This window comes from Nycticebus coucang, chromosome 3 (assembly GCF_027406575.1).
Source record: "Nycticebus coucang isolate mNycCou1 chromosome 3, mNycCou1.pri, whole genome shotgun sequence".
NCBI classification, from domain to species: domain Eukaryota; kingdom Metazoa; phylum Chordata; class Mammalia; order Primates; family Lorisidae; genus Nycticebus; species Nycticebus coucang.
In genome coordinates this window covers 3,846,337-3,873,587 of record NC_069782.1, presented here as the reverse complement: position 1 = coordinate 3,873,587, position 27,251 = coordinate 3,846,337, and the positions used below count along the sequence as shown (strand labels likewise).

At 39.7% G+C, this 27,251-nt stretch overlaps 1 protein-coding gene across 1 annotated transcript in view; it reads left to right on the top strand.

Annotated features, from left to right (window-relative positions):
- The window catches only part of ATXN10 (ataxin 10), a 146,814-nt gene that overhangs the window by 33,147 nt on the left and 86,416 nt on the right, over positions 1-27,251 (top strand). Inside the window, exons 4-6 of the mRNA XM_053582507.1 lie at positions 15,115-15,211; positions 18,099-18,257; positions 25,849-25,929. Of these exons, the coding sequence (XP_053438482.1) occupies positions 15,115-15,211; positions 18,099-18,257; positions 25,849-25,929 (337 nt within the window). The remainder of the gene's footprint in view (positions 1-15,114; positions 15,212-18,098; positions 18,258-25,848; positions 25,930-27,251) is intronic.

Below are 27,251 nucleotides of genomic sequence, written 5' to 3'. Positions count from 1 at the left end.
ACACCCTAAATCTCTCTTCAGCCCACTTAAAAGGCACTTTGAACTTGTAAACTTGCTGAGCAGAAGCTTTCCCAGCTTTCTCGCTGGAATCACTGCTGAAGTGGCTATCCACTTACCCAGTGTGCCAAAACCGGTCTCACTCTGCCCCTGAGGGTTAGGGCTGCAAGGCGGCTCAGACCCCACCCTTAGGCTACTTGGTTGCTGGGTTACAAGCTCCCACCCGTTTCTAGCTCTGTGACCCTGAGGGCGGAGCTTGCCGGGGCAGATGACTGGCAATGGTTCCGTGTGACCCACCGCCAAACACTATTAGCTCCGTCTGGGTCAGCGGCCCAGACTGGGGCCCTAGACAACGGCCAAAGTTCTCCACACTCCTGCTCAGGCCCTCCCCAGGGCAGTTCAACTCATTGCCAAGCCCAAGGACATCAAAACAGTTCACAGGTAAGGCCTTTCTGGTTTGCAGTCTCGCTGCTACTGAACTTACAGTTGTGGGCGGGTTTAGACGGATTGAACACACGCGACCACTTGCCAGTTTTCCACTGTTTTAGTCCTCCTTCTGGGGTCCAGAAGTCTCTCGCTGACTCCCTGTATCCTCATAGGAGTGATGATAGGCAGTTCCCACCAGCCAGAGATGCCTGGAGTCCTATATCCCCAGACTCACGGTGCCCAGATGCAAGGAAGCTGTTACTCGGCTGCCATCTTGCTCCGCCCCCATTTTTTCCAAATCTTGAAAATAGGATGTTGGTATTTTGATAGGAATGGCATTGAATAGGTAGATTGCTTTGGGAAGTATGCACATTAACAATGTTGATTCTTCCCATCCATGAGCATGGTATGTTCTTCCATTTGTTAATATCCTCTGCTATTTCCTTTCTGAGGATTTCATAGTTTTCTTTATAGAGGTCCTTCACCTCCTTCGTTAGGTATATTCCTAGGTATTTCATTTTCTTTGAAACTATGGTGAAGGGAGTTGTGTCCTTAATTAGCTTCTCATCTTGACTGTTATTGGTGTACACAAAGGCTACTGACTTGTGGACATTGATTTTATATCCTGAAACATTACTGTATTTTTTGATGACTTCTAGGAGTCTTGTGGTTGAGTCTTTGGGGTTCTCTAAGTATAAGATCATGTCGTCAGCAAAGAGGGAGAGTTTGACCTCCTCTGCTCCCATTTGGATTCCCTTTATTTCCTTGTCTTGCCTAATTGTATTGGCTAGAACTTCCAGCACTACGTTGAATAGTAAAGGTGACAGAGGACAACCTTGTCTGGTTCCAGTTCTAAGAGGAAAAGCTTTGAGTTTTACTCCATTCAGTAAAATGTTGGCTGTGGGTTTGTCATAGATAGCTTCAATCAGTTTTAGAAATGTGCCACCTATGCCTATACTCTTCAGTGTTCTAATTAGAAAAGGATGCTGGATTTTATCAGATGCTTTTTCTGCATCTATTGAGAGGATCATGTGATCTTTATTTTTGCCTCTGTTAATATGGTGGATAACGTTTATAGACTTGCGTATGTTAAACCAGCCTTGCATCCCTGGGATGAAGCCTACTTGATCATGATGAATGACTTTTTTGATGATAAGCTGTAATCTATTGGCTAGGATTTTGTTGAGAATTTTTGCGTCTATGTTCATGAGTGAGATTGGTCTGAAATTCTCCTTTTTGTTTGAGTCTTTTCTTGGTTTTGGTATCAGGGTGATGTTTGCTTCATAGAATGTGTTGGGGAAGATTCCTTCTTCCTCAATTTTTTGGAATAATTTCTGCAGTACAGGAATAAGCTCTTCCTTGAAGGTTTGATAGAATTCTGGAGTGAAGCCATCTGGACCAGGGCATTTTTTGGTTGGAAGCTTTTTTATTGTTTCTTTGATCTCAGTGCTTGAAATTGGTCTGTTCAGGAGCTCTATTTCTTCCTGGCTGAGTCTAGGGAGAGGGTGTGATTCCAAATATTGATCCATTTCTTTCACATTGTCCAATTTCTGGGCATAGAGTTTCTGGTAGTATTCAGAGATGATCTCTTGTATCTCTGTGGGATCAGTTGTTATTTCCCCTTTATCATTTCTGATTGAGGTTACTAGAGATTTTACTTTTCTATTCCTCGTTAGTCTGGCCAATGGTTTATCTATTTTATTTATTTTTTCAAAAAACCAACTCCTTGTTTCATTAATTTTCTGAATGATTCTTTTGTTTTCAATTTCATTGATCTCTGATTTGATTTTGGATATTTCTTTTCTTCTACTGAGTTTAGGCTTAGATTGTTCTTCTTTTTCCAATTCCATAAGATCTCTTGTGAGATTGTTGATGTGCTCTCTTTCTGTTTTTTGAATGTAGGCATCTAAAGTGATGAATTTTCCTCTCAAAACTGCTTTAGCAGGATCCCACAGGTTTTGGTAGCTTGTGTCTTCATTGTTGTTATGTTCAAGGAAGTTAATGATTTCCTGTTTTATTTCTTCCTTCACCCATCTGTTATTCAACAGAAGATTGTTTAGTTTCCATGCCTTTGGGTGGGGTCGAGCATTTTTGTTAGAGTTGAGTTCCACCTTTAGTGCCGTATGGTCTGAGAAGATACAAGGTAAAATTTCAATTCTTTTGATTCTGTTGATATTTGTTTTGTGTCCCAGGATATGATCAATTTTGGAGAATGTTCCATGGGGTGATGAGAAGAATGTATATTCTTTATCTTTGGGATGGAGTGTTCTATATGCGTCTATCAAGCACAGTTGTTCTAGGGTCTCATTTACATCTCTTATATCCTTGTTTAATTTCTGTTTAGAGGATCTGTCCAGGTCTGTAAGAGGAGTGTTAAGGTCCCCTGTTATTATGGTATTATCAGATATCATATTGCTCAGACTGAGTAAGGTCTGCTTCAAGAATCTGGGAGCATTTAAATTGGGTGCATAGATATTTAGAATGGACATGTCTTCTTGTTGTAGTTTTCCCTTGACCAATATAAAGTGACCATCTTTGTCTTTTTTGACTTTAGTTGCTTTAAATCCACATGTATCTGAAAATAAGATTGCAACTCCTCTTTTCTTCTGAATTCCATTTGCCTGAAAAATTGTCTTCCAACCCTTGACTTGGAGCTTTAATTTGTCTTTTGAAGCCGGGTGTGTTTCTTGCAGACAGCAAATGGATGGCTTGTGTTTTTTAATCCAGTCAACCAATCTATGTCTCTTCAGTGGGGAATTCAAGCCATTAACATTTATTGAGATAATTGATAAGTGTGAGAGTCCATTGCTTAGTTTTATCTTTTGCATCAGTGTTGAGGTTAGGTTCTGTCCTTTAATTTCTGAGTTCTTACTTTGCTGCTGATCCATTGTGGTGGTCAGTGTGCAGAACAGGTTGAAGTATTTCCTGTAGAGCTGGTCTCGTTGTGGCGAATTTCCTCAATGTTTGTATATCCGTAAATGATTTGATTTCTCCATCAATTTTGAAGCTTAGCTTAGCAGGGTACAGAATTCTGGGGTGGAAATTGTTCTGTTTAAGTAGATTAAAGGTAGATGACCATTGTCTTCTTGCTTGGAAAGTTTCATTAGAGAAGTCTGCGGTCACTCTGATGGATTTGCCCCTGTAGGTCAACTGGCGCTTACTCCTGGCAGCTTGCAGAATCTTTTCTTTTGTCTTGACTTTGGACAGGTTCATCACAATGTGTCTTGGAGAAGCTCGGTTAGAGTTGAGGCGACCTGGGGTCCGATATCCCTCTGAAAGCAGTGTGTCAGAATCTTTGGTGATGTTTGGGAAATTTTCTTTTATAATATTCTCTAGTATGGCTTCCATTCCTCTGGGGCATTTTTCTTCCCCTTCTGGAATTCCTATAAGTTCGTATGTTGGAACGCTTCATAAAGTCCCATAATTCTGACAGTGAACGTTCTGCTTTCTCTCTCTTCTTTTCTGCCTCTTTTACTATCTGTGTTATCTGAAAAACTTTGTCTTCTACCTCTGAAATTCTTTCTTCTGGATGGTCTAACCTGTTGCTGATACTTTCCATTGCATCTTTAAGTTCCCTGATTGACTGTTTCATTTCCTTCAGCTCTGCTATATCCTTTTTATATTCTTCATATCGTTCATCTCTGATTTGATTCTGTTTTTGGATTTCCTTTTGGTTATTTTCCACTTTATTAGCAGTTTCCTTCATTGTTTCCATCATTTCTTTCATTGTTTTCAACATGTGTATTCTAAATTCCCTTTCTGTCATTCCTAACATTTCTGTGTAGGTGGAATCCTCTGCAGTAGCTACCTCATGGTCCCTTGGCGGGGTTGTTCTGGACTGGTTGTTCATGTTGCCTGGAGTTTTCTGCTGATTCTTCCTCATGGGCGATTTCTTTTATCTGTTTCCTTGCCCTAATTTTCCTTTCACTTCCTCTTGCTCTTTAAGTTCTCGTGCCTGTGGACTAAGGGTTACAGGAGCAGAAGGGTGAGAAGGTTTAAGAGCAAAAAGAGATGAAAGAAAGGAGGACCGAGTGATAAGGAAAAAAAAAGAAAAATAGAGAAAGGAGAGGGGGTGGGTAAAAGGAATATTGACAAAAAGAAGAGAGGCACAGAAAGAGGGAGACAGAGCAATATAGGTGTACAGTAGGGTACTTTGATACAACCTTAAAAAAAAAACCCACCTTCTGGGGGTGCCCAGTTGGGTGGTTCCCTTGAGGTCAGCAGCTCTTTGCTAACCTGATCAGACCAGTACCCCACCTCCACCAAGTAGAGAGGAAAGACAGAAATGCTATAAATCAAACCAAAACAAGCAAAGAGAAAACTTTACGGGATAAAATTGGCTGGAAAAACCAAATAATAGTGGTAGAAACACTAACAAAAATGAAGTTCTAATTATTGAAATAGGCAGCAATGGGAGATTATAATTAAACTACAAAAATTGAGAAAGAAAAAGGATCTGTATGGAAAAGGTTGAACTTAAAAAACAAAACAACAATCCACAACATCAAAATAAACAAAAAAAAGAACCAAAGCGAAGAAAAAAAAAAAACACAACCAAAAACAAAGCAGTATGTATATGTTATTGAATATTGTCTGGGCAACACGTGGTCTTATGGGGTATGAGATGTTAATCACAGTTCTAATACAACTGGAGGCTGCTAGTTTCTCAAACCGCAGCAGGTAGACACCCTAAATCTCTCTTCAACTCACTTAAAAGGCACTTTGAACTTGTTCACTTACTGAGCAGAAGCTTTCTCAGGGAAGTGCTTGTCGCTGGAATCACTGCTGAAGTGGCTATCCACTTACCCTGTGTTTCAAAACTGGTCTCCCTCTGCACCCGAGGGTTAGGGCTGCAAGGCGGCTCAGACCCCTCCCTTAGGCTACTTGGTCGCTGGGTTACCAGCTCCCACCCAATTCCAGCTCTGCGACCCTGAGGGCAAATGGCTCACAATGTCTGCCTGTGACCCAGAGCCAAACACTATTAGCTCCGTCTGGCTCAGCGGCTCAGACTGGGGCCCGAGACAAAGGCCAAAGTTCTCTGCACTCCTGCCCAGGCTCTCCCCAAGGCAGTTCAGCTGAGTGCCAAGTCCAAAGATACCAAAACAGTTCACAGGTAAGGCCTTTCTGATTTGCAGTGTCGCTGCTACTGAACTTACAGTTGCGGGCGGGTTTAGACAGATTGAACACACGCGACCACTTGCCGTTTTTCCACTGTTTTAGTCCTCCTCTTGGGGTCCAGAAGTCTCTCGCTGACTCCCTATATCCTCTCAGGGGTGATGATAGGCAGATCCCACCAGCCAGAGATGCCTGGAGTCCTATATTCCCAGACTCACGGTGCCCAGATGCAAGGAAGCTGTTCCTCGGCTGCCATCGTGCTCCGCCTCCTCCAACACCAAGTTTCTTAGTGTGAAGAGCTGGAAGCTTTTCTAGATTTATTTGAATGTTTTTAGTCTTTTTACTTCTCCTTTGGGCAGGGCTTATTATCATAACAAAATAACCTGTAAAATTTTAATATATGATATTTTTGTTTAAAGGAATTGAAATACTTCAATAAACTTAACTCATTTGATGAGTTAAGTCATTTGATGAGAAAAATCTTTTGTTTGTTTGTTTGTTTTTGAGACAGAGTCTCACTGTGCCCCCCTCGGGAAAGTGCTGTGGTCACAGCAACCTCCAACTCTTGGGCTTAAGTGATTCTCTTGCCTCAGCCTCCCAAGTAGCTGGGACTACAGGCGCCCGCCACAATGCCCCAGCTATTTTTATTTTTTGTTACAGTTGCCCTTGTTGTTTAGCTGGCCGGGACCAGGTTCCAACCCACCAGCCTCAGTGTATATGGCTGGCGTTGTAACGACTGTGCTATGGGCATCGAGCCAATGAGAAAATCTTAATGTAAATATTCAGGCTTATAAATTAGATGTACTAGATTATAGGTTTAAAAATTTTGTATCGTAGTGAGGAATGATTTTACTTCATAAAATAATTCAATAAATACTTTAAATGTGATTTTTCCAGTTGTATTTAAATTTAATATGATTTAACTTACAAGTTGTTTTCTATATAGTTTCGAGTGCCTATGCTTACTATATAATGCAAACCTTACTTTTTTTTTTTTTTTTTAAAGAGACAGAGTCTTACTCTATCACCCTTGGTAGAGTGCTTTGGCGTCATAGCTCACAGCAACCTCAAACTCCTGGGCTTAGGCGATTCTCTTGCCTCAGCCTCCCGAGTATCTGGGACTACAAGGCACCCGCCGCAACGCCCAGCTATTTTGTTTTGTTGTTGTAGTTGCAGTTTGGCCGGGACTGGATTTGAACCTGCCACCCTCAGTATATGAGGCTGTCGCCCTACCCACTGAGCCCCAAACTTTTGTTAATAGGAATGTGCCTGCTATTCTTGGCAGGTAGATGAGAATTAGAGGTGACAGTCTCTTTTACAGATACAGGAACTGAAGCACAAATAGGAAGTAGGCTTTATTAGTGTGTTTGAGGCACTGCCTGGCATAGTTTGATTCTGATTCTGTTTTGTGATTTTGAGTTTTCATTTCAAACTCACTTTGCCAAAAAATTCTCGGGTCTTTGTATTTGATTTAGAAATCTTCTTGTAGGAAATGGTAGTTTTAAAAAAATTAATTTCATTATCTAAGCATTTATACATGGAGTATGTGTTTTAAGATTTTTTGAGCAGCAATAATTTTAAAAATATTCTCAAGAAATTGATAGGATGCAAGATTTAGTTGTGAAGTGTTTTTAAGATGTTGCATATTTAAAGGTATTTTTTTACCTCCATTTTATAATAAAATGGAAGCTTCAGGACTCAAAATCGGGGAATTAAAGATCAGCAACAGAGTAGTACAAATTTTACCTTGTTGCACGGTACAGCAGCTATTTTTGAAGTCCGCGTACTGGTATGGTAATTCAATAAATGAGTTCAGAGCGTACTGCATTGTGTGATTGGCGACCCTGGATGTGGAAACCAAGTGTCACTGCAGACGGCTGTGGTGGGCAGAAGCAGGCATCTCTTTTAATGATGTGTTCCTAAAAAAAGACTCACAGGGGAAGTGCTGCGTGAATGGTGTGATTAAATGACTATTAGCGTGCAGCCACCCCCACCCCCTAAGCCCCACTCGCCCACTCAGAGCTTTTCTCCTGAAATTATGCCCTTGCTCCCAGGCAGCCTCTGTTTTCCCTCTAGACTCCATCATTTCCATCAGCATATAATACGCTCTCCTATTTCAGTCTTAAAATAGCTTCCCTGACTCCATGTCCCCCTCAGTCTGTTAGGCCTTTTTCTGTTCTATTCCAGATTTGTTGAAAAGAACTACTAAGTTTTTACACTATATTGTAAAAGATTATTTTTTTATCCTTTCTTCACAGGATAGTTTTCACTGAAGCAGGTAGGTGACCTAAGGAAAAACTTACAGGAACAGGTATCTGAAGCTGCTTTTGTGACCCAGTTTGTCATGGAGGTATAAATCGGTCATTTGGTTGGACGGCTTGGCCATTCAAGACACCCACTAGGCAGAGAGAGTAGAAGATTCTTAGAGACCTGCCTGTGAGCTGTGTAAGAGTTCACAGTTTGGGTAGTCACAGTTGTAGCAATTTAATTTTTTGTTTATGTAGGATTCCCATAACATAAAATTAACCATTTTAATGCAAACAATTGAGTGGCATTTAGCACATTCACAAGTTTTGTGCAACCACCACTTATTTAATTTTTAATATTTATCACTCCAGAAGAATACCCCTCCCTGTACCACCTGGAAACTACCATTCTGTGTTTTGTCTGTATGGTTTTACCTACCCTGGGTATTTCATAGCATTGGAATCTAGAGTTAAGTGACCTTTGATGTCTGGCTGCTTTCACTTAGTGTAATCTTTGAGGTTCATCCACACTGTGTCATTTCCCCATTTGTGGCTGAATAATATTCAGTTGTATGGATATGTCAGATTTTTGTTCATGCATTCATCAGTTGGTAGACATTTGGCTTGTTTCCACCTTTTGGCTGTTAAGAGTAATGCTGCTGTGAATGTGTGGATACGTGTATGAGCACCTATTTTCAGTTTTTTTTTTTGGGTATGTGCCTAGGAGTGGAATTGCTAGGTCATATAGTGACTGTGCTTAACATTTAAGGAGCTGCCACACTGTTTCTGTAATAGCTGAACCATTTTACTTTTTCATCAACAGTGTGTGAATGTTCCAGTTTCTTCACATCTCACCTTTTAATTGAGCTGTTTGTCTTTTTGTTATTGAGTTTTAAGAGTTAGTTATATATTCTGCATAACAGGGATTATCTTGAATTTGGGGGAGAATTGCCATCTTAATAGTATTGCGTCTATCGTGAAAGCTCTCTCCTTTTAATAGGTCTTCCTTTTCAGTTGTGTCAGTTTAAAGTAGACATCTTATGTTTAGTGACAGATTTGGAAAGCTATTATTGAAGTAGGAAAATAGAAGTAATCTGTATCACTACTTTGTAAAAAGCAGGTAGTAAAATTACTGAGTTTTATTTGAATTCAACAATGAAATTTGGATTCAACAGTGGAACTTAAAACAAATTTTTTATACTGTGTTAATTCAAACCTGATACAAATAATCTTTTTAAAAGTATTCTGGTTCCTAATAAAGTGCCTGTGCTATCCTTTGACTTTTTTCTCTGTGAGAATCTTATTCTAGGTAGATTTTTAATAGGGTTTCTTTGCCAGTGTTTTGTTACCACTGTTGAGGTAAGAACTATAATTACATTGTCAAAATAATATTTAGAGTATTATTTTCAGGGAATAATTACAGTGGTGTGACGAATATATTATGCTCATCAAATTTTATGTAAACACACGCATGAGTTATTTTAATTGAGTTATTGGTGTTGTTTTTGGCCTTTATTCTTGCCTAATTTGTAAAAATAGTTTTGGGATTTTCTAGGGGTCTTGTAACACTTGCAACATTTACATAAAGAGCACTTGAGAAGCTGTTTGGTAAAAGTAAACTGTCATTTGTAATTGTATAGAGTTTTCTTTTCTTGCGTCTAGGACATCTTTAAACCTTTTCCTTTCCAGAATTGTGTTCTGATTCAGAGTACTAATTTTTGGTTGCTGGATAAATTGTTGGGTAGGTTGGTTTCCATACCAGTTTATTCTGTTGGCCTTTTTACATGTAAAATTTAATTTACACGGATTTGAGTGTTAGTATTCTAAAATATTCAGTAGAAATTTAAATGTCTTTTTAAATTATGAATTATCTGGAGAAAACATTAGTATTTTTCTATTATAAATAATATAAGTTCATTACAGACTCATTTTTATAAAGTCAGAAAAGTAGAAAGAAGAAAGATAATCATTGTATGATGGCTATGTAAGGCAAACACTGAGTTTGGGGGGTCATTTTTTGGTATTTGTATATATGAATGTGAATGTGTACTTATAGTTTTGTATCTGACTTTTTAATTTTAGTTTATAATATTAATTCAATTTTGACGTTCTTAGATTATTATTTTCTTGGTATACTTTTAAGATTTCAGTGTTGTGATTTTTGATTATGATTTTGTAGCTCTTTGAGCAACCAGTTGTGGAGTTGCTATGGACAAGCAAATAGGACAGACACATCACATGCCTTATCCTTTATTTTATTTTTTTAAATTAAATCATAGCTGTGTACATTAATGCAATCATGGAGCACCATACACTGGTTTTATATACCTTTTGAAGTATTTTCATCACACTGGTTAACATAGCCTTCCTGGCATTTTCTTATTTATTGTGTTAAGACATTTATATTCTACATTTAGTAAGTTTCACATGTACCCTCGTAAGATGCACCTGCCTTATCCTTTTTGATCCTTATAACTACTCTGGCTTCATAGTACCAGAGTCAGCAGCCTGACCTGGCACCAGGATTGCAAGGGAATGCTCAGATCCTGGGAGAGTGTCAGGACAGAGGGCAGGAGTTCTGGGGCCACCTTCTTGGCCTGGCCTTTCTCTTGGAAAGCAGAGACATGGGAAGTTTAAGGGACTTCAGTAGCCTCCCCTGGAAGCGTCTTTCTCTTTGCTTCCTGGTGGGGATTCCTTTAATTGGGGCAGACATGTACATTTCACTCTAGTCCCTTACTGCTTTTTAACTTCCCTTGATTAGACTTGACCCCAGTCCTGGGGGTCAAGAGCCACTTATAGGCTTTGGGACCTTGGGCAAGTACCTAACCTTTCTGAGCTTTGGTTTATTTAGTGTGAAATGGGGATAATAGTAATACCTGCCTCTTAAGGTTGTCATGGAGATTAGATGAATTAATGCATTTAGATCACAGTGTCTTCACATAGTACACTCTCAACAAATGTCAGTTGTCACTTTCATTATTACAACCTGATTACTGGATTCTTGATGTTATTTTTTGTTCTGACATTCAGTTCCTCAGGCCGTGTCTCACTCTGTTCCACTCAGGATCTCTTCACATGCCTTTCCCTCCTAAGTGGAGTGCTGCCCTGGCCCTGATAGTGCACCACTGTAAAACTGTCAGCAGATAGTGGAGCCCATGTGGTGCAGCCATGGTGCTGGAGCACGGCCCGGAGGGCTGACGCTTCACCAGACATTGGCCTTTTAGTTATGGAGTGCAGGGTAGGTGGACACTCAGGGATGCACGGCTATGTCTGTATGACACAAATTGCAAAAGTATTTTAAACTTTATGCTAGTTAGTGTCACCATACCCAGGTGAACTGGCTCAGTCCACGTGTTAGCTTTCATCCTTTAGGCACCTTAGTTAGATAGCCTGGTTGGAGTTTTAGCTGAGCCATATATTGGTGGCTTGACCTAGAGTAATTTGCTTAATTGCTGTGTTTCTTCCCCCATAAAATGGAGATAATATCTGCCTTATAGTGAAAGTTAAACAAGTCCCTAAGCACTTAGAATGGCACATGTCACACATTAGCGATTGTTTAATAAATGTTAGGTAATGTCCTAGTTATTAGGCTAGTTTTTCAACCCCAGGCTTACCCTTCTGTTCTTTCTTTATGATGCTGGGGCTGCGAGTTTGCAGACTTCTCCTTTGCTTGCTGTTAGGTTCAGCCAATAAAGCATGTTAGTGGGAGACTGGGAGGCAGGAGGGAAGTGGGGCCTGTTCCTCCCTGCCCCTGCCTCCCTGTTCCACTTGCAGCTTCTTGCCTTCGCTCAGTTGTGGATCCCAGCTCTCTTAAGGCCCTTCCTCCAAGCTTTGGAGGAGTTGGCAGTAGCTGGGCAGCTCCTTTACATAGAGACCTGGGTTCCAGCTCTGCAGTGCCCCTCCACACTTCCAGCACTACAGGTATATGCCACCGTGCCCAGCTCATGGTTTTGATTTGTTTTAGAGATAGGGTCTTGCTGTGTTGCCCACGTTGATCTTGAACTCCTGGACTCAAGTGATCCTCCTGTCTTGGCCTCCCAAAGGGCTGGGATTCTAGGTGTGAACCACCTATACTAATGCAATTAAACGTATTTAAGTATATTTTTATGCTTTTGTTTTTTTTTTTTTGTAGAGACAGAGTCTCACTTTACTGCCCTCGGTAGAGTGCCATGGCATCACACGGCTCACAGCAACCTCCAGCTCTCTTGGGCTTACGCGATTCTCCTGCCTCAGCCTCCCAAGCAGCTGGGACTATAGGCGCCCGCCACAATGCCCGGCTATTTCTTTTTGTTGTTGTTGTTGCAGTTTGGCCGGGGCTGGGTTTGAACCCGCCACCCTCAGCATATGGGGCCTGCACCCTACTCACTGAGCCACAGGCGCTGCCCTATTTTGATGCTTTTATAAGTGATCTCTTTGCTTGACTTCTTGCTTATCCTCTATGTACAGAAATATTGTTTTTTAATATTAACTTTGTGTCCAGCAACTTTTGTAAGCTCTCTTAAAAATTCAGACAACTTGGCTGTGCAGAAGCTTTTTAGTTTGATCAAATCCCAATAGTGTATTTTTGAAGCAGCTTCAATTGCCCGGGGGGTCCTTCTCATAAAAAACTCGCCCAACCCAATTTCTTCAAGGGTTTTCCCTACACTCTCTTCTAGTATTTTTATAGTTTCATGTCTTAGGTTTAAATCTTTAATCCAGTGAGAGTCTATCTTGGTTAATGGTGAGAGGTGTGGGTCCAGTTTCAGTCTTCTACAGGTTGCCAGCCAGTTCACCCAGCACCATTTGTTAAATAGGGAATCTTTTCCCCACTGAATGTTTTTAATTGGCTTGTCAAAGATTAAATAACGGTAAGTAGCTGGATTCATCTCTTGTTTCTCTATTCTGTTCCAGACATCTACTTCTCTGTTTTTGTGCCAGTACCATGCTGTTTTGATCACTATCGATTTGTAGTATAGTCTGAGATCTGGTAGCGTGATTCCTCCTGCTTTGTTTTTATTTTTGAGTAATGTCTTGGCTATTCGAGGTTTTTCTGATTCCGTATAAAACGAAGAATTATTTTTTCAAGATCTTTAAAGTATGACAGTGGGGCTTTAATGGGGATTGCGTTGAAATTATATATTGCTTTGGGTAGTATGGACATTTTAACAATGTTGATTCTTCCCAACCATGAGCATGGTATATTTTTCCATTTGTTAACATTCTCAGCTATCTCTTTTCTTAGAGTTCCATAGTTCTCTTTATATAGATCTTTCACGTCCTTTGTTAGATAAACTCCCAAGTATTTCATCTTCTTTGGCACTGTAAAGCAAGCAAACAGCCCTCAGAATGGGAGAAGATATTTGCAGGTTATGTCTCCAACAAAGGTTTAATAACCAGAATCCACAGAGAACTCAAACGCATTAGCAAGAAAAGAACAAGGGATCCCATCCCAGGCTGGGCAAGGGACTTGAAGAGAAACTTCTCTGAAGAAGACAGGCGCATGGCCTTCAGGCATATGAAAAAATGCTCATCATCTTTAATCATCAGAGAAATGCAAATCAAAACTACTTTGAGATATCATCTAACTCCAGTGAGACTAGCCTATATCACAAAATCCCAAGACCAGAGATGTTGGCGTGGATGTGGAGAAAAGGGAACACTTTTGCACTGCTGGTGGGAATGCAAATTAATACATTCCTTTTGGAAAGAGATATGGAGAACACTTAGAGATCTAAAAATAGATCTGCCATTCAATCCTGTAATCCCCCTACTGGGCATATACCCAGAAGACCAAAAATCACACCATAACAAAGATATTTGTATCAGAATATTTATTGCAGCCCTATTCATAATTGCTAAGTCATGGAAAAAGCCCAAGTGCCCATCGATCCACGAATGGATCAATAAATTGTGGTATATGTACACCATGGAATATTATGCAGCCTTAAAGAAAGATGGAGACTTTACCTCTTTCATGTTTACATGGATGGAGCTGGAACATATTCTTCTTAGTAAAGAGTCTCAAGAATGGAAGAAAAAGTACCCAATGTACTCACCCTTATTATGAAACTAATGTAGGACCTTCACATGAAAGCTATATCCCAGTTATAACCTAAGAATAGGGAGAAAGGGGAAAGGGAGGGGAAGGAGGGGGATTAATGGGATTACACCTGCGGTGCATCTTACAAGGTGAGAATATGTGAATCCTAGTAAATGTGGAATGTAAAGGTCTTGGCAAAATAACTAAGAAAATGCTACAGAAGCTATGGTAACTAATGTGATGAAAATGTGTCAAATGATCTATGAACCAAGTGTATGGTGCCCCACGATCATACTAATGTACACAGCTATGGTTTAATAAAAATAAATAAAAAAAAATGGATACAAAAAAAATTCAGACAACTTAGTATACATTTAAAAATATTTTCTGCATGTGTTATATCATTCCTTTTTTTTTTTTTTTTTAAATTAAAGACAGGGTCTTACCCTGTTGCTGGGCTAGAGTGCAGAGGCCTCATCATAGCTCACTGCAGCCTTGAACTCCTGGGCTCAAGCAGTCCTCCTGCCTCAGCCTTCTGAGTAGTTGGGACTACACAGGCACATCCTACCATGGCCAGCTAATTTGTTTCCTCTTAGTAGGGACAGGGGTCTCACTCTTGCTCAGGTTGGTCTTGAACTCCTAAGCTCAAGCAGTCCTCCTGCCTTGACTTCCCAGGATGTGGGGATTACAGGTGTGAGCCACTGCACCAGGTCTTTCTCTGTACTTTTATCGATTTCCTTATATTCTTATTTGAGGCTATATTATTAGGTACATTCCATTTAATTGTTATATAGCTTTCTGGTGAATTCAATCATTCTGTAATGACTTTTAAAATCAAATTTCAGTTAATGCTTTTTCATGTTAAAGTTTATTATTTCTGATTTTAAGTGGTCTGGGACTCCCTTTTTTGGTTGGTATTTGCCTGGTATATATTTTTACCAATCTTTGAACTTAAATTATTTTTATACTGTAATGTTTTAGATATATCTGTTTTAAATAGCATGTAGTTAGAGTTTTAAAAATCCATTCTAAATGTCATTATCTTTTAATTGGAGCTCATAGTCCAAGGATATTTAATGTAATCACAATGTTTACATTTATCATCTTTTTGTAAAATGTTAATTAATTTTGTATGTTATTTTGGTAAAACATGTTAATGTTATTCCCAAAGGTTTCTGGAAGGAAACTTTTGTATTTAAAAGAGGCAAGCAGAAAATTCCTGTTTACTGACATGAGGAATATTTCTTATTAAGATATTAATTATTCATTATATGTAATCATATATATATTTTTTCTTTTGTGTGTTCTCAGCTTTTCGTTGTGGACTGCAGTTTTTAGGCAACATTGCCTCACGGAATGAAGATTCCCAGTCTATCGTTTGGGTACATGCTTTTCCGGAACTCTTTTTGTGAGTATATTAATAAGAATGTTTCTGGGCAACAGCTTGAGACTCTGTCTAAAAAAAAAAGAATGTTTCTAACCTCTGAGAAGATTGCGGTGGTTATATAAAGTTCAAAAACAGGAAAAACTAACCTGTGGTAGCAGAGTGGTTCTTAGTGAAGTGGCAAGGAGGTACTTCCTGGGAGAGGGAGGGCAGGAGGGCAGCTCCTGGGTGCTGGGTGCTGGAGGTGCGCTGTATCTCCGTCTGGGCCGTGGTGCATGGGTATGTGCATATCTAACATTCACCTAGCTCTGTGTACTTAAGATCTGTACCTTGGATTGTATGTCAGTTTACTTTTAGGAAAATAAAAATCATGATTAAAGTAGTATAATATTGTTAAGGACATGGAACTTTATAAGAAAAAAACATAAAACATGAAAGTAGGAGTAGCGATTTAATCCTTCATTTACTGAATGCTTCTTACATGGCCCACACGATGCTGCATGTTTTGGTGGATATAGAGTTTTAAGAAGTGGATAACCAGCCAGTTTATCAGTGTAAAAAGGAGATAACCGATTTATTTATCAGTGTAAGATGTGAATAACCAGTCCCTTCACCATGGATGACCAGTTCATTTATTTGTGTGAGAGAGAGGTGGATATCCAGTCCCTTCATCATGGATGACCAGTTCATTTATTCCTGTGAGAGGTGGATATCCAGTCCTTTGATTTGGATTGGATGCTGGTACTTTTCCTGGTGATCTGCTTTTTTAAAACCAGTTGTGTTCACTCATAAGAAACTGAGCGAGGGCCGCGCCTGTGGCTCAGTGAGTAGGGTGCCGGCCCTATATGCTGAGGGTGGCGGGTTCAAACCCAGCCCCGGCCAAACTGCAACAAAAAAATAGCCGGGTGTTGTGGCGGGCGCCTGTAGTCCCAGCTGCTTGGGAGGCTGAGGCAAGAGAATCGCGTAAGCCCAAGAGTTAGAGGTTGCTGTGAGCCGTGTGACGCCACAGCACTCTACCCGAGGGCGGTACAGTGAGACTCTGTCTCTACAAAAAAAAAAAAAAAAAGAAAGAAAGAAACTGAGCGTGGAGGTGGAAGGGGAGCAGCTAATAAGGCAGGTAGGTAGTGCACTGTCTGTGAGCAGGTGGTCTGGCTTCCAATCTAGTGGCTGTAGTGTCAGTGAACTGGGGAGCTCCGGTGGTTCCAGCAGTACAGGCAGCAAGGCAACAGCTGAGCTACCCTGAGCAGGGCATTTTCTGTATATCACCCCTGTTCTTACAAAAGCCCTGCGGGGTAAATGGTACTGTCCCCATTTGGACAGATGGGGGACTGAAGCTTATCACTAGGAAATGGCATAGCTGAAATGTAAACCCAGTGCTGCTGTTAACTCCAAAGCCTAGACTCATGTAAGGACCATGTTTCCTAAAGTCTATGCTCCCTTACCTGGTTGTGTAGGTTTTCTGGGCTCATCTGTAAAGTATGGTGTAAAGAGTAAATGAATTCTAATTCACTTCTGACTCACCGAGTCTATCTCAAATTTCTACAAATAATTGGAGTTAAAGCTTACATGAGGGCTGTTCAGAAAGTATCCAGCCATGTAATGTGAAAAATAGTATTAACAATGGTTAGGTACTTTCTGGACAGCTCTCGTGTGTGTTTGTTATCCTTATGATTAATGATGAGTGAGTTTAGGGGCAAAAAAAGAATTATGAGATTCAAGTAACAAAAGTTGACATTACTTTTGAGAATTTATTTCTTTAAAACATTTTGGGCATCTGGCATCTACCAAGTTCTGAGCCAGATGATTAGAATACAGTGGTAATTTAGATGTGGTCATTATCCCCAAAGATTTCATGCTTTAGTGGAGGAAATAAGCAATAGGCAAGTACCTTTTAGTAGTTAGGGTAAACCTAGGGCTTAATAGAAAAACAAAGGAAAGGCCCAAATGTGGGATGGTTGAAGTCTGAACAGTTTACCTGGTGATTTTGTATCATTTAATTTGATCCTCACCTTAGCCCTATGAGATAGTCAGAGAAGGTCTTGTTACTGTGTTTAATTTTTTATATTAGAAAACATACTGAAAGGGGACATTTGGGTTCATTCTTTATACACTTGTGAAACATAATAATTTGAATTCGGTTTTGTCAAGTACTGGCTTCATGTTGCTAGGCAAGTGAAGTTAGTAGATTCTTTGTAATATACGGATAATGCCTCCCTCAGAAGAGTACTGTGAAGTTTAAATGAAAGAAAAATCCTGTCATAGTGTATGCTTATTACTGACAATGAATAAATTAGTGACCTTTCTAAGGTCACCTAGGTGATAGGTATTAGTAGATTAGCTAGGAGTTACACTGAGGCGCTTGGCTGCAGACTCTGTTCTGTCTATACTATAAACATTCTGTCCCTGGTGACTGTTCAGGCAGTATCTGTAGTCATTGAAGTATCATCATTTTGCCTGTTGGTTTTTCTAAGAAGGATGAACATTTTATTTATTTATTTATTTATTTTCTCTGGTGGCCCAGCGACAGGCGCCTGGAGGGCGGGTCAGGTCTCTTGTTGCTAAGGTCAGCGGCTGCGGTTTAAGAGGACTGCAGCTGAGAAGGATGAACATTTTAATGCTTAATAGATACAATCATTTTTATTTTTTCCACTAAGAAATGTTATTTGATTTTTTGAGTCAACTGCAACTTCAATATTAGATACTTTTTATTGTGACTAATTTTATATTTGCTGTTTTGACAGTAAATAAAGTACAAAGTGTTAATGATTCTTCAACAAAATCCTTAAAAGTATCAGGCAGTACATACTGAAATCACTAATAAGCTTATTATTGTATATGTATTATAATCATATTTTATCATGTTGCAGGATTGGGCTAACATAGTCCTTTTTTTTTCTTCTTTATTTGGAAGGTCTTGCCTAAACCATCCAGACAAGAAAATTGTTGCCTACTCTTCAATGATTTTGTTTACATCTCTTAATCATGAAAGAATGAAAGAACTGGAAGAAAACCTCAATATTGCAATTGATGTCATAGCTGCTCATCAAAAGCAGCCTGAATCAGAATGGCCGTGAGTATCTCATAAGAAATGGATTGTTTAAGGACATTCTGACAGATGACTTTTTAAAATTTGAATTATGGTAACCGAACAGTAAGTTAAAACAGATTGGAAAAGGTTTTGAGCAGAACCTGGAGAACTTGAAAAAGAGGTGGAGGAAGGTTTGAGTTGGGTATTTCAGGACAAGGAGAATTCTTTAAGGTGGTGAAGAGGGACACGGACATTCTTGGTGTATGCAAACCAGCATGAGATGTCCCAGCATCGTGGCTGTGGTGGGGGGCCCGTCAGAGCTGAGACTGGCCTGTGTTTCATGGCCACCTGTTTGCTGCCATTCAGATTGTTTCCCCTGTACATAATGTATCCTTCTTTGGGTTGCTTTTAAGATTTTTCTTCATCTTTTCAGAAATTAATTATGATTATCTTGTCATGGATTTCTTTGGGCTTATCCTTTTTGGGGTTCCTCAACTTCTTGAATCTAGGTCCCTGGTGTTTATGTCCTTTGCCAGACTTGGGAAGTCATTTTTCAAGTCCATATCCTTTCTCCACTCCTTCTGGGACTCCATGCCAGGTGCACAAAGTGGAAGGCACAGCACGGCTGAGACCTGACTGCTGTGACCGGTAAAGATACAGGGTATAACAAGTGACTTTTAAGTTTAGACAGTTTGTTACTTGTATGGACAGGGCCCCACACACTACAGCACAAGCGCAGGATGACTGGACTATGAGCTGGGAAGTGCCCTGTTGCTGAGGAGCCGCTTCTTGACTGCTTGAAGCAGAATGCTCACACCTTATTAGGACTGTTCTTCATCAGAGTCAGGGTCAGGGCCGCCTGCCTTACGCTACAGGAGGACAAGAAGGAGACAGCCTCAGAAGCCTCAGCCCTCCTGTCCTCTCACATTTCAGCAACGTCACAGGTATTTAGCCAAGACTCACCTTAGCTGCTGTTCAAGCTGTGGCCTGTGTGGAAATGTGCACAGTCAGCAGGGCACCGTGGAAGAACAGTCCCCTAAACTCAGAGGGTCAAATGTTAGTCGACCTGTTGTTGTTCCACAGGTCTCTGAGGCTCCATTCAATTTTCTCCATTCAGATTTTTTCTTCTTTTAGTCCATGTTCTCCCTTATACCAGTATCACCCTGTCTTGAATACTATAATTTAAAGGAAATATGAGTTTTCTAACTTATTCAAGATTTTTTTTGGCCATTCTCGGTCCCTGTGCTTCCATATTGATTTTTGGATCAATTTTTCAAATTATTCAAAAAAACAACTGGAATTTTGATAAGGATTGCATTAATCTGTACTCAATTTGAGAAATACTGCTATCTTAAATGGATTACGTTTTCCAATCCATGAATAAGGCACATTTTCCCACTTATTTAGGTCTTTTAAAATTTCTTCAGTGATTTTTATATTTCTTTATATTCTAGTTTTACATGTCTTTAATTAAATTTATTCTAAGTATTTTGTTCTTTTGATGCTATTGCAAATGGGATTGATTTCTTAATTTCTTTTTTCTGTTCCTTACCACAAGGCTTTGTGGGACTTAATTTCTTTTTGGGTTGTTTATTACTGGCCTATATAAGTACAGTTGATTATTGTATATTGATCTTATATCCTGCAATCTTTCTTTTCTGGACTTACAGTTTTAATGGTTTTTTTTTTAGTTATTTTTGAGAATTTTCTCTGTACAGAACCATGCCATTTGCAAACCGATACAGTTTTTTGCCATCTACTTGTTGAATGTTTTTACTATGAAAGGCTGTAATACTTTATCAAATGCATTTTCTGTGCCTATTGAGACGATCATATGGTTTTAATCTTTTAGTCTATTAATATTTTGTCTATTAGAGCTTAATTTTGTTGTTGTTGTTGTTGTTTTTGTTTTTGAGACAGAGTCTCACTATGTCGCCCTTGGTAGAGTGCCATGGCATCACAGCTCACTGCAACCTCAAATTCTTGGGCTTAAGCGATTCTCTTGCCTCAGCCTCCTAAGTAGCTGGGACTGCAGGCACCCACCACAATGCCTGGCTATATTAGAGCTTAATTTTATTTATTTATTTATTTATTAAATCATAGCTGTGTACATTAATGTGATCATGGGGTACCATACACTGGTTTTATAGACTGTTTGACACATTTTCATCACACTGGTTAACATAGCCTTCCTGGCATTTTCTTAGTTATTGTGTTAAGACATTTACATTCTACATTTACTAAGCTTCACATATACCCTTGTAAGATGCACCACAGGTGTAATCCCACCAATCACCCTCCTTCCACCCATCCTCCCCCCCCTCCTCTCCCTCTCCCCCTTCCCCATATTCTTGGGTTATAACTGGGTTATAGCTTTCATGTGAAAGCCATAAATTAGTTTCATCGTAAGGCTGAGTACATTGAGAGCTTAATTTTTAAATGTTAAATCAATTTTGCATTCCTGAGCTAAATCCTACTTATGGCATATAATCCTTTTTATACATATGTTGCAAAATTTGGTTTGTTTATATTTTGTTGGTGAGTTTTACATCTATTATTGATAAGGCATATTGCTCTATAATTTTCTTCTTTTTCTGATTTTGGTATTAGGTAAATACTGATCTTAGAGAAAGAGTTGTTTTTACTTCACACCATCTCTGCCAAGATGCCTCGGCATGTTCATCTCTTGTAGAGGACTACTGCCACAACTTTTGCACTCATCTCTGCCTCTCCTTTTGCTTCTTAATTGCCACACAGTGGCCAGGGTGACTTGTGAAAAATTTACTGTAGCTCTTGTCAGTCCCTTGCTTAAATAACCTCCCCCCCGGCTGCCCCTTGTCCCTCAGAGCAGACCCAGAGTACTTGTCAAGTCCTGTCCCCTGCCTTTTTCCCCTGCATGTTAGTTCTACCTGGTCTTTCTTTTTTTCTTTTCTTTTCTTTTTTTTTTTTTTTTTTTGTAGAGACGGAGTCTCACTTTATGGCCCTCGGTAGAGTGCCATGGCATCACACAGCTCACAGCAACCTCCAACTCCTGGGCTTAAGCAGTTCTCTTGCCTCAGCCTCCCAAGTAGCTGGGAACTACAGGTGCCCGCCACAACGCCCGGCTATTTTTTGGTTGCAGTTCAGCCAGGGCCGGGTTTGAACCCGCCACCCTTGGTATATGGGGCCGGCGCCTTACCGACTGAGCCACAGGCGCCGGCCAGTCTTTCTTTTTTTCTTTGAATACTCCCAAGTTTATTCTGTTGTAGATCTTTACAGCTGCTGTACCTTCTGCTTGGAATTGTCTTCCTTAGATCTCTGCATGGCCAGCTCCTCCAGGACTCTTACCTGTCATTTCTGAAGAGAGGACGTCCCAGTACTGTCTATTCAGTAGTGTTCTTTCTACTTCTGTGTCTCTTTACTCTCTTGTTATTTAATAACACTCATCACCACTGAAAATTAAACATCTTGTTTATTTGTGTTCTTGTTTATTTTTTTGTTGAGATAGAGTCTTACTCTGTCACCCTGGGTAGAGTACTGTGGCATCACAGCTCACAGCAACCTCAAACTCCTGGGTTCCAATGATCCTCCTTCCTCAGCTTCCCAAGTAGCTGAGACTATAGGCACCCACCACCACACTTGGCTAGGTTTTCTATTTTTAGCAGAGATGGGGGTCTTGCTCTTGCTCAGGCTGGTCTCAAACTCCTGAGGACAAGGGATCCTCCTGCCTTGGCCTCTCATAGTGCTGAGTACAGTGAGCCATCTCACCCAGCCAGAACAAAATATTGGTGTAAACCATAATTTTGGAGAATCTCATGGTAATTATGCTGAGTGAAAAAATAAGTCAACCCAAAAGGTTAAATAATGTATTAGTCCATTTACATGACATTCTTAAAATGATAAAATAGAAATGGAGACTAGTAGTGGGTTTTCAAGCATTGAGGAAGGGTGCTTGCGGTGCAGGTGGGTGTTGCTGTGAAAAGCTTCACAGTGGATTCCTGTGGTGATGGAGCTATTCTATGTCTTAATGTGATGATGACGTGTGAACCCATGCCATTAAATCGCACAGAACCGAGGGCCCTCCCCCCACAGAAACTTAACGAGTGTGAGTAAAACTGGGGATATCTGAGCAAGATTATGATTATAGGCTTGGGGCCCATAGCTCACTGGTTAGGGCACCGGCTACATGCACCAGGGCTGGTGGGTTCAAACCCAGCCCGGCCTGCTAAACAGCCGTGACAACTGCAACAAAAAAATAGCCGGGCATTGTGGCGAGTGCCTGTAGTCCCAGCTACTTGGGAGGCTGAAGCAGGAGAATCACTTAAGCCCACAAGTTTGAGGTTGCTGTGAGCTGTGACGCCACAGCACTCTACTGAGGGTGACATAGTAAGACTCTGTCTTAAGAAAAAAAAAGATGCATTATAGATTATACTAATGTCAATATCTGGGCTGTGATAATTTTATAAGATGTTATCATTTGAGGGGAGTTGGGTAAAGGGTATGTGGAACCTGTATTTAAAACTGCATGTGGGCCGTGTGTCATGGCTCATGCCTGTAATCCTAGCTCTTGGGAGGCCAAGGGATAGACTGCGGGTTTGAGACTAGCCTGAACCAGAGTGAGATCTAGTCTCGAAAAATAGCCAGGCATTGTGGTGGGCACCTATAGTCCCAGTTACTAGGGAGGCTGAGGCAAGGGAATCTCTTCAGCCCAAGAGTTTGAGGTTGCTATGAGCTATGATGCTATAGCACTCTGAGGGCAATAAAGTGAGACTCTGTCTCAAAAAAAAAAAAAAAAACAACAAAACTGCATATGAAGCTACAATTATTTCAAATTAAAAAGGTTTGATCTAAAAAATTTAACCCAAACACAACAAAACACCTGTACACATAGACAGACTGTAGTGTTTGGATGTGCATCTCAACACATTTCTTTCTGAGTGCCATGGGACTCATATAGCTGTCAGCAAACAGTCATGTGCAGGAAGGTGGAAACTCTTAACATCACCATTATCCCAGGAGATCTTCTAAAAATGTCTGTATACCATCTGACTTTCTACTGATGGTATATGGAGTGAACTTGTGATTTTGTGTGTGTGTGTACATACCTTTTTTTTTTTTTTGGTGTAATGATGTATAGAATACTTGAGGATGTAAATAATTTTTTTTTTCTTTTATACACATTGACTGGCAAATGTATTGAGAAGTTTGGGAATAAGCAGATAGATTTGCCAAGTGTGCAAGTGGCCCTGCTTGGATCATGTTACCATCACTTAGACCAGTCCTGTTTCTAGGGATGTGGGGTCACATGTTTATTTCTATGCACGGACTGCTGGATCTGTGTTACCAATAGCCCAGGCTGGCAGATTTGGGCTATTTCTTAAAGGAAAAAAGAATTCTTACTATCCACAGAACTCAGTAAATGTGTGGTGAATGAATGAGTCCTTTTCATCATTTTCCCCTGCTTCAAAAGTTACTGTTTCATTTCTCTTCTTGTTGGAGTTGAGTCCAGATTCGGTATTACTAGAAGTGAGAGCAGCTAAGAGAGCAGCAAGTGTGAGGACAGAGGCTTGAGGCCAGCTTTTCCAGAGACCAAAATTTGTGCTCTTAAATTTACAATTATTGCCTGTCTAAAAGTACAGCATTAAAGGAAGGATATTTGGAGATACAGCTTGTGACTTAGAAAATTGTATTTTTGAACGGATGTTCTTATAAGAAGGCATTTGGTTCCAAGGAGCTGAATTCTTCCAAGTGCAGTTAGGATCCTAGTGTTGTGTACGCACCTTAAAATGTCTGAATTTCTGTTATTGTGGCTTGACTTACCTACATTGATGTGAGTATTGTTTTAGAATTTTGAATATTATCCATTATTATTAGAAATATTTTACATTGAAGTGTTGGTCTTCTATTTTAAATGTAGAAGAAATAGAATATGTATTTAGGTTTTGCTTTTATATGAAGTGACAGTGTGTTATGGGAGTTGATGTGCTTCATTTGCTTCTCATGCTAAAAGACATACTTTTATTGTGTTATTTCATTGACAAGTGAAATAAATTCTGTCAATCTGATGCTTGTCAACTCTAATACTATAACCTGATTATAGACAATATATTCTTTAGTTCTTTTTTTTTTTTTTTTTTTTTTGAGACAGAGTCTCACTGTGTTGCCCTTGGGTAGTGCTGTGGCATCACAGCTCACAGCAACCTCAAACTCTTGGGTTCAAGTGATTCTCTTGCCTCAGCCTTCCAAGTAGCTGGGACTACAGGCGCCCGCCACAACGCCCGGCTATTTTTTTGTTGCAGTTGTCATTGTTGTTTAGCTGTCCTGGGCCGGGTTCAAACCCACCAGCCTCGGTGCATGTGACTAGCGCTGTAACCATTGTGCTACAGGCACCGAGCCTATTCTTTAGTTCTTAAAACTTTCCCTCAGAAGTCCTCTGGTAAATATGCTTCAGAATTAATTAATAATACCGTTCAGTCTTTTTAGTTGTCATGGTGATGGTGGGAAGAAATAGCCTATAATCTCTGCCTCAGGGTTTCCCTAAGTTGATCTCTGAGTTTAGAGGAGTGCATTGCTTGACAACAAGGATGTTTTCTTGGTAACTTGAGAAACCTTCAAGAATGGATAATCAAGCTAATATCAATCACTGTGTTGTTGGCATATATTTAAATAAAAGTATGACATGTCTACTTCTTTGGTTAATTATAGCACTAAACTTTTGACTGATACAATTTTATATTTTCCGTTTATACCCAAGCTTGTTGAATTTCACTTTACTGTTTAAATATAGTGAAGAATTTTCTTTTTTCACTGTATTTATTTACTTTTTTTTTTTTTTGAGACAGTCTCAAGCTGTTGCCCTAGGTAGAGTTCTGTGATGTCACAGCTCACAGCAACCTCAAACTCTTGGGCTTAAGCGATTCTCTTGCCTCAGCCTCTCAAGTAGCTGGGATTACAGGCGCCCACCACAACGCCTGGCTATTTTTTGTTGTTGTTGTTGCTGCAGTTGTCATTGTTGTTTAACTGGCCCAGGCCAGATTCAAATCCGCCAGCCTCAGTGTATGTGGCTGGCACCCTACCCACTGAGCTATAGGCACCACCTCTTTTTTCACTTTAGATAAAAACTATACTAGGCCCTTTTTTTCCAGTTGAATCAATTTAAATAATTTTAATAATTTTTCATAAGTAAAATGGGAGAAAAATATTTTGAGTGTTTTGTTCCTTTTAGCTATTTTTAAGAGCTTGTGCCTGTAATCCTAGCACCGTGGGAGGCAGAGGCAGGTGGATTGCTTGAGCTCAGGAGTTCAAGACCAGGCTGAGCAAGAGTGAGACTGTCTCTAAAAATAGCTTGGTGTCATAGTGGGCACCTATAGTCCCAGCTACTCTCGAAGGTGAGGCAAGAGAATCGCTTGAGCCCATGAGTTTGAGGTTACTGTGAGCTATGAAGCCACAGGACTCTACCAAGGGTGACAAAGTGAGACTTTGTCCCTCCCCCCCCCCAAAAAAAAGAAAAAAGTAGTATATGAACTTTATAAAACATTTAAGATTACAAGTCAAGAATCCACTTAAGGAAATGTTTTTATATGTACGATATGCCTATAGTCATGTCTATTTTAATATGTTCCTGGTAACCAGACTTTCCCTTTTTTCTTCTTAGGTTCTTGATTATCACTGACCACTTTCTGAAAAGCCCGGAGTTGGTACGAGCCATGTATGCAAAGCTGAGCAATCAAGAAAGGTAACCCCCAAGCCAGTGTGGTTTGTAGCACTTAGCGTTCCGTAGAGGGCACCCTATGCGGGTGACTGAGATGCTGTGGTTTCTTAATTGGCACGAGGTTTCTAAGTACATGCTTCTGTGTCGGTGATGGTTTTAAATCGGTTGGTTAACATTACAGCTTAGCCACAGCAGGCAGTGATTTATGTAAGGCTGCAAAAACCAGGTTAGCACCATTATTCAGTAAATGCAGATTAAGAAAAATATTAAAAGCAAAATGTTATGGATTTTAAAAATAGAAGTTATGCAGCTATGAATTATAGCTGTATATTTGAGATACACTTGCTTGTTCATATCACTGGTATGATTATTTGGGATATACTGTTAGGTTTGTAGTTTTCTGGGAGATAATTCAGGCTAAAAGAAAATTGAGGCCTGTCTCTCAGCTCACATTTATTACAGTAGGAAGAACAATGACCTAGGAGTGCTGAGACCTGATTCTTTCTGTGGTCATAGCCAGCTCTTTTCATCTTGTTTGGATTCAGTTTCCAGAATATACAGAGAACTCCTAAAACTCAACAACACTAAAATAAACAACCTGATGCAAAACTGGGCAAAGGACTTTGCCATGGTATGAATGTTTGTCCCTTCTGAAATTCTTGTTGAAATTTAACTGCCGCTATGTTAACCAGTGTGATGAAAGTGTGTCAAACGGTCTGTGAAGCTATTGAATGCTGCCCCATGATCATATCAGTGTACACAGCTATGATTTAATAAAAAAAAATAAATAAAATAATAAATTAATTAATTAAAATAAAATTACAGAAGAGATTGTGCAAAAAAAAAAAAAAAAAGAAATTTAACTGCCATTGTAAAAGTATTAAGAGGTAGGGCCTTTAAGAAATGATTAGGTCAGGGGCGCCAACATGAATGTGTTAATTCTATTATCTTGGGAATGGGTTGTTAAAAAGTGAGCCTGGTCCCTGCTGTTTTAGTTTTCTGAATTTCAATGCTTTATCAGATATATGATTTGCAAATATATTTTCCCATTCTGTGGGTTTTCTTTTAAATCAGTTGATACTGCCTTTTGATGCACAAAATTTTTAAATTTTCACAAAGTATAATTTGTGTTTTTTCTTTGTGGTTTGTGCCTTTGATGTCTTATCAAACAAATCCTTCCAAATCCAATTCTGTGAAGCTTTTGTACTGTTTTCTTCTATAATTTTTATTGTTTTAGTTTTCACATTTAGATCTTTGGTCCATTTTGAGTTATTTTTTGTATATGGTGTTGGATAAGAGTCCAGCTTCAGTTTTTTGCATGAGGATTCCTAATTTACCTGGCACCA